Source organism: Pinus tabuliformis, chromosome Q, assembly GCF_031772625.1.
Source record: "Pinus tabuliformis cultivar Carrire ecotype Pingquan chromosome Q, CPIR1, whole genome shotgun sequence".
Classification (NCBI taxonomy): domain Eukaryota; kingdom Viridiplantae; phylum Streptophyta; class Pinopsida; order Pinales; family Pinaceae; genus Pinus; species Pinus tabuliformis.
Genome location: NC_142296.1, coordinates 394,649,804 through 394,657,775, shown reverse-complemented (window position 1 = coordinate 394,657,775; position 7,972 = coordinate 394,649,804). Strand labels below are relative to the sequence as shown.

At 40.5% G+C, this 7,972-nt stretch overlaps 1 protein-coding gene across 1 annotated transcript; it reads right to left on the bottom strand.

Annotated features, from left to right (window-relative positions):
* Positions 1 to 5,649: 5,649 nt before the first annotated feature.
* Positions 5,650 to 6,930, bottom strand: LOC149219846 (uncharacterized). The gene is made up of 2 exons (XM_089386936.1): positions 6,489 to 6,930; positions 5,650 to 6,302 (listed from the first exon to the last, which is right to left on the bottom strand). Exons 1-2 carry the CDS (start codon positions 6,928 to 6,930, stop codon positions 5,650 to 5,652), a joined length of 1,095 nt encoding a protein of 364 aa, XP_089243062.1.
* Between the last annotated feature and the right edge of the window lie 1,042 nt (positions 6,931 to 7,972).

Here is a 7,972-nt window from a genome sequence, read left to right as displayed (position 1 = left end):
AGCCTGAAGATCTAAATGGTTTAAAGTTTACATAGCTTGTTCAATTTTTCCTCTAAGCAAGTGAGAAACTATGTGAAAAATGTTTTAGAACTTAGTATTAACAACAGAAACATAGTAAGTTGAGACAACCTTGAGGAATTTTTTGTACAAATTTTATTATAACCTTTCCCTCCATCCAATAAATATTGCACAATCTTATGAAGAGAGAGTCTATCTAGTCTATAACCTGATCCACAATCAGAGAAAAAGGCTAGTGATGTCACAAGCTAAAATAAATGGTCTTTATCATTAGTGCAGTGATGTATTGAAATTCTCATTTGAAATGATCCTATTAGATAACACTAGAAAATTCAAAATAGATATCTTATACTAAAATTTCTAACAATAACCACTCAAGTTGCTCTCCAATTTCCAAAACCTGCACCTATGATGGGGAGATCACAATGTAAATCCAAATGTTCCTAGGGAATTTTTAAAGGGTTCATATACATAATAGATAGTGAGAAAGTCAATATTGAGATAGAATAAATGAGTTTTGAATCATTGTGACAAACGAAACATCACATTAGCTCATATAATATATCCAATGTTGCAATGATCTGAGATGATGACTGAATTTTTAATCATGATAAATCGGTGACAACCAAAACTAAGTTGTAACCACAAGAAGAACATCACATCAGATCACAAGATATATCCATGGTTGAACTATAGCAAGAGCTTTGCTTTCTGAAAAGACCCAAACCTCGGTTAAGTTAGATCTAGCTGAAATTAATGATGGGCTTATTATAGGATGAATCATGACAGATATGTGAGAGATGTGGTAGAAATAGTTTCTATTGGTTGGATTGTTGAATGGATAATTTTTATTACACTGTTTATGTTGTAAGTAGTATAGGATAAAAAACAATTACAGTTCTCCTAATTTGTAAATTAAGCAAATATAACAAAAATGAAAATAAAATCATGCATCTATTTACCAACCATTATCTTGGTCAAAAAAATATATACTTTGTTTTGGAGATGAAACATGAACAAACAAATTGTTTCTTCCTTAACAAATGTGAATTTATTCCTTAGGAAAGTCTAGATGTGATTGGTTTTTTCCAACATGAAAATGTTTGTGATGAAGGGTCATTGACATCCATTGAGTGGATTAAACCATATTCGATTTTTTTTATGCTATTTATGTTCAAAATGGGTTATCTCCAACGACTATGTCGGTACTCAGATTTGTTGATCATAATAATAGAGGGTACATGTCAAGTGTTTTCTTGACAATTGTTTGAAGAAATGATTTTCTATTCATGATCAAGTCATTAATTGAGAAAACCTCACCCGTACGTAAATTATGTTGAATATGTGGTAGAATGAAAGTAGAAATTGGATCTCCCACAAGGGATCCATGTGGATCAACAACAACTTATGTATGAGGGTAAAGAACTTGAGGACCAATTTTCCTTTTTAAGGCAACATAATCAATGATTGGACTCTTTCTTTTTGGTTCTGTGTTTGTGTGGAGGAGTAACAACGTGTGGGATGTCTTCAACCAAAATGAAACCCCATACATAGTGTTGGATCTCATAGGTATTTTAGTGCACATAGAACACCACCCTAAAAATTCTATCATTCTTGATCAATTAAGAATAACCTAGGATGTCTAGAGTGGATGTTCAGGTGGGCGGTACAAGAATTGAGGATACTTTTTTTTTTTAACAAAATCGGTTGCTGTATTATATTTCCGAAAAAAGAAGGGAGACTGAGCTCCTGAAGTACATGCTGAGATGCCAAGAAGAGCTAGGAAAGAAGGAGTTACAGGTTAAACAAAATTCCTCCTTGATCCTGCCTTTTGGGCTTTTGAAAAACAAAGACCAAAGATAAATCCTAACAAACTGAAGTAACAGATAGCAACATTTACAAAGCATAATCAATCTATATTGATGTGGCTGATGTGCCGAGCAGTGGACTCTTCAGGGTTGTCATCGACACCAGCTTGCTTCATGCTTGACGAACTTGTGGGAACTACGTTTTTCTTTTCCATCATGTATTTCAAAATTTCAATGGATTCTTTCGCATGACTGCACCTATTAGAAAACTGGTTGAATTGTTCATGCAATGAAGAGATTCTATGGTAGAGCAAGTTAATGTCGGCTGCATATTTCTCATTGATAATACGATTTTGACTGTCAATCTTGTCTTCCAAGGCCTTTTGATGGGCTCGGACTTGCTCTAGCTCAGCTTGGAGATCTGCACAGTGAAGACAATCCTCACTTCTCGCCATAGGAACAGAATGAGAAGAAGCTAATGAAGAGGGGTCCAGGAACCGAACCAGAAACGCGGCGCCGGGGGACGGACTGAGAATAAGGAAGCCGAGACTATGGAGATCGACAGAAGGATAAAGAAGCGAGAGGGAGACGCTGGAAATAGAGAGTAAAATCGGGACCTCAAACCTGCAAGAGACTGATTGCAAGGGAAAGGAGGATACAGAGTGAGAGATAGAAGGGAGGTGAGCGTATAAGAAGGAAGGGAGGTGCAGGGGAGTCATCAGAGAAGAGAAGAGGAAAGCTGGGGGATGAGGGAAGTCACGGGAGGGAGACAACAGATGCAGTACAGGGGGCATGAAGTGAAATAAACCGGCGGAACTCATGATTACGAAAATGGGAAAGGGATTTTCTGAAAGAAGACGGATCTCAAAGCAGATTGAGTCTTTGGAATGGATCAGGAGGATCTTGGACCAATTCCTTATGTCAGGGTTCTCTGATTTGTAGATTTGGAAAAGACAGAGGTGACTCGATGTCATGGCAAGTATTGATGTGATTCCTCATCATTGCAACGTAGGCTGCCCATTGTTCTATTACATGCCCTGTTGGCGAGAAGGTCAGCATCCTTGTTGAAAGTGCGAAGGATGTGGCAGAAACTCAGGGCAATGAAGGACTGGCTCAAAATTTGGCACCTGCTGATGGACTGTTGTAAGAGTACGTTGGGCGAATCTTTGTTCTGGGCCATAAGGCCGATGACAACTGTTGAATCTCCAAGGATAAAGGCAGTATCTATACCGATTTTGCTGAGCTGAATGAGACCTTGATAAAGGGCTAAAGCCTCAGCCCTATTGTTGGAAATATGCCCAAGCCCCCATTCATACGAGACTATACGATCCCCATTGGCATTGAAAATAACTCCACCTGCTCCAGCAATCCCGAGATTCGATTTCGAAGCGCCATCGAAAAAAAGATAATAAGTGTTGCAGTTTTTAAGCCATATTGCAAATTCTTCCTCCTTGAGTCTGATTTTCCATTTGTGATACATTTTGTTTTGCCTGCTGCTGGTGATGGTACCAATCTGATTGCTGTTATTTTTGTCCAGAATATAACCGATGAAATTTCTCTCTTCAACATTGAGATTAGTGATGTCTATGTTTCTGTATTTTTTTACTGATATAGTTTCCAAAGCAAGACTCCTTGCTTTGTTGCAGAGATTTCTCATGATTGAATCCTTGTCCTTAAACACTTTACGGTTTCTAGCAAGCCAAATGGACCACAACATAGTGTAAGGAAGGGTATCCCAGACCCTTTTTACAATGTTGTGTTTTCTTTGTTGCCAAGGATAATTTTTTCTCCATTGATGAATAGCCTCTCCTATGGAGTCCTGATCATTCCAAGGAATGAGATTGTTATAGGATATACTTCTCCAGCAGGCATTAGAAAAAGGACAGGCAATGAAAAGATGTTGTATAGATTCTTCGGCAACTTGACAATTAGGACAGCGTGAAGGGCCAATGATACCACGCTTCTGAAGGTTTTCAGCAGTGAGTATTTTCCCTTTAAGAAGTGTCCACAAGAAGAATTTAATTTTGGGTAAGGCTTCAGATTTCCAGACCATTTTCCAGTGGTTCCAAATGGACATGGGGTGATAGCTGTTGCAGATGTACTGATGTGCAAATTGGACTGTATAATTTGAACCTGATGGGTCCCAGCGAAATCCATCAAGTTCATTCTTTTTTATTGGAGCTATACCGTGAAGATGGGATTGAAGAGCATGAAGACTAGCCATGAGATCATTGGGGATGGCTGGGAATGTCCACCCTAACCATGATTGGGAATGGGGATCCCACAGGGAGATCTGGTCCAGGTGATGAATGCCTATACTATTAAGATAGGTGAGAATGGGAATGACTCCATCTTGACTGTTTAATGGTTGCCTGCCCATTATTTTATCTAAACCAATGTTAATATCAACACCTCCTTTGGGGACTTTAGAGGTATTATGGATCATGAGAGGAATTGCTCTTTTGCATAAACGCCAAATTTTGGAAGAGTCTCTGATATGGATATCTTGATCAAGAAGTTGCTGCCTTGGGAAGTTTAAATATTTGACCTCCAACACCCATTTCCACCAAGTAGAGAGGCCAGTGATAAGTATCGAGACAATCTTACCTCCGAAGGAAACATTAAGAAATTTGGGGGATCTAATTCCAAGACCACCTCTGTCTTGAGATTGGATGACCCGCTTCCAATTAACTAGATTTAATTTATTTTTGTCATTTTTCCCTCCTTGCTAGAGGAATTGGTGGAGGATGACTTCCATTTTATAATGAAAAGAGGCTGGAGCTTGAAGGAGAGAGAATTGATATAGTGGCAAGGAGGAGATACTTGATTTGAGGAGGATGAGGTGGCCAGCTAGGTTGAGCCAGATGGTACCCCAACGCTGCACCTTTCTCTTCATCTTGTCAATAACAATGTCCCAAACTTCTGCCTTCAAAGGACCTACACTTATTGGCAAGCCTAGGTAAGTGAAGTGAGTCTAATCATAATTGCAAGAGACCCCAAAGATAGTGGCAATGCTGTGTAGAACCTGTGCTGTAGTATTCCATCCATATATGCAACTTTTCCGCTGATTGACCAGTCCACCCGAATATCTCATGTATCTGTCTAAAATAAGCTTAAAGCATCGAGCTATTATTGTGGAAGCTCCTCCAATTAACAAGGTGTCATTAGCGAATTGAGAGTGGTTAATGTTATTTACACCATTCCCAAATTTTATTCCAGTAATGAGACCAACTCTCCGCTTGAAGTCCAGCGCTTTGCTAAAGGATTCGGCCATCAGAATAAAGAGATAAGGTGAAAGGGGGCAACCTTGTCTAAGACCCCGCAATGATTGAAAAGCAGTTCCAGGTCATCCATTAACAAGAGGAGAGATCCAGGGCCCGGAGATGCAAGCTTTGATGAGATTTAAAAAGGTTGCATCAAATCCCATCTTTTTTAAAACAACTAGGAGGAAGGAGTGCCTTACTCTATCAAAGGCATTGGCTAAATCAAGTTTAAGGATAAATCCTTTCTCATTTCTAGTTTGGCTTGAATGAACAACTTCTTGGACGAGGAGGATAGAATCAGTAATTTGTCTATTAGCCAAAAAACCCCCTTGGTTCTCAGAGATGAGAGAAGGGAGAAAGGATTTAAGACGAGAAGCAAGGATTTTGGTTAGAATCTTATAGGACGAATTGCAGAGGGAGATGGGCTGGAATCGAGCAAAGGAGGAGGGTCGATTTTCTTTGGGAATGAGGGCTAAATGTGTGGCATTGGTGTAACCGCCGATTTTGCCTTTCCTCTGAACCCATTTGAGCATTTTGATCAGATCTCTTTTTATGATTCCCTAGAAGGCTCGATAAAAGCAAATGGGGAAGCCATCAGGTCCCGGTGCTTTGTCCGGCTGGAGAGTCCAAATAGTTCTTCTTATCTCCTCCTCATCAATTTCCTTATTCAAGGTGTCGTTCATTTCCTTACTGATGCCGTTAGGAAGATATTGAAGCAGGTCTGCATAATCCTCTTCATCTATTGTTTCAGTTAGGAGGTCCCGGTAATGGTTTGTAGTAGCCTGTCTGATGGCTTCTTGGGTGTTTTGAAGGTTACCTTCAGCATCCAAAATTGAGCTTACAGTATTTCTTATTTTTCGAACTGTAGTCTGTTTGTGAAAAAATGTTGTATTCTTGTCCCCCCCTTGCAACCAAAGTTGCCTCGACTTTATCCTCCATTTTGATTCCTCTTCTCTGTTTACACGGCAAAGTTGAAAATATAGGTCGCTTTCTTGCTCTTTGTTCTCTTGAGTGAGGCCCTGCTCTTCTATTTTCTTTTGGATGCTATTTAGGGTAGTTTTGATCTCCTTTTTGATCTTTTCGGGCTCCTTATAGTTGATTTTCACCCATTCTTTTATCGCCTGTTTGGTGTTTCTCAACTTGGACTCCCAAATGAATCCAGGAGAACCTTCAACATGCAGACTCCACGATTTTTCCACAATGTCTTTAACTGCTGGAATACAGTTCTAGAGGGAACTGTACTTAAACAGAATAGGTCTGAGCTTTTCCAGAATTAGAGATATTGGATAATAGTCAGAAGTTAAGCAAGGAAGGATGTTTGCTTACCGAGTAGAGAAGGAAGAAAGAAGCATGACGTTGATTAGAATTCTGTCCAATCTCTCCATAATGTTGCCTATACCTAGCCTGCGGTTGTTCCAAGTATATCTCCTGTTTTTTGGAATAATATCAACGAGGTCATGGTCATGCATAATGTCTTCCAACTGAGTTCTGAAGGGATCCGGGGAGAAACTACCTCCTCTTTTCTCGTTAGCATGAAGAATAAGATTGAGATCTCCTCCTAATATGATATTGGTATTTTCTTCTGTATCCACGCTGGCTTTGAGGTCCTCCCAGCAGCGCTCCTTATCCCTGAAATGATTAGGAGCATAAATGTTGTATATGACTATAATTTTCTTATCTTCTTTGTTTTCTAAAACTGTTTGGATCCAGTGCTGGTTAATAATTTCCGATTTGTAATTCCATATGTTATGATTCCAGAGTGTAGTGATTCCTCCGGAGGCTCCTCTGGATTCACTGATGCTTCCTTTGTACTGCCTGTTCTGTTCAATGATTTTAATCATTTCCTACTGGCTTTGCTTTGTTTCCTGTAACAAAAGGATTCCTGGTTTTTCACAATGAATAAGATCTTTCAGGGCTGCAACTTTGGAGGGGTGCCCTATACCCCTGCAATTCCAAGATAAGATTTTCATCATTGGGAATGTGGGGTGCGGAGAGGTGCTCGCCCCCCTTGGTCCTTGTGTGTTATCTCTTTTTCATGCTATCCTAGGATGTAAGATTCAATTGGGTTTTGAATACCCATTGCTATGTCTTTTTGGGCATTCTCATCTCTATGTTGCTTTGCAGATTTTCTACCTGAACCGGGTTTCTTAACAGAGTCACTGGAGGCTCCATGATATTTGGATGAGCTCCTGGTAATCCTGGAGAGAGGAGGTTCAAGGGAAATCTAGGAGGGGATAACCAGGGGAGGGGAAGGTTCAAAGGCAGCTGAAAGAATCAAGGGAGGGAGAGAAGGATCCAAGGAAGGAGCATTAGAGGGGGATAAAACCGAGAAGGGATTGGAGGTAGAAGGGGGCAAAGGAGGGGAGAGGGAGGGAAGGGAGGATAGGGGAGGGGAGGAAGAGGAGGGGTGGGAAATCTTAGAGACAGGGGGGTCAACTTCAGGAGGGGATTTGGATGAGGGAGCCGACTTCTTTTTTTTTTACTGTTTCCCACTGTTCTTCTTGTGGGCCGTTTTCAACATCAACAAGAGAGGGACAACGATTGGCGAAGTGGCCGTATTCGTGACATACCTTACATTTGAATGGAATTTTCTCGTAGTCGAGCTACTGAATATGGCTCCAATCGTCCACTTTGAGCTTGATGGCTTCAGGTAGGCCTTTGCCAAGATCCACTTCCACACAAATTCGCGCACATGCTTGCATATTATCCTTTGGCTTGCTGCGATCAATGTACTTGCCAACAACATTTCCGATTGCACGAACCGATTCATCTCCCCAGCAGTGAAGAGGGAGATGAGGGAGCCTGACCCAAACAGGGACAGCACTGGGAACATCCAGTTCCAGATCAAAATCTGGGGTCCATTTATTTAGGTACAGGCCTCTG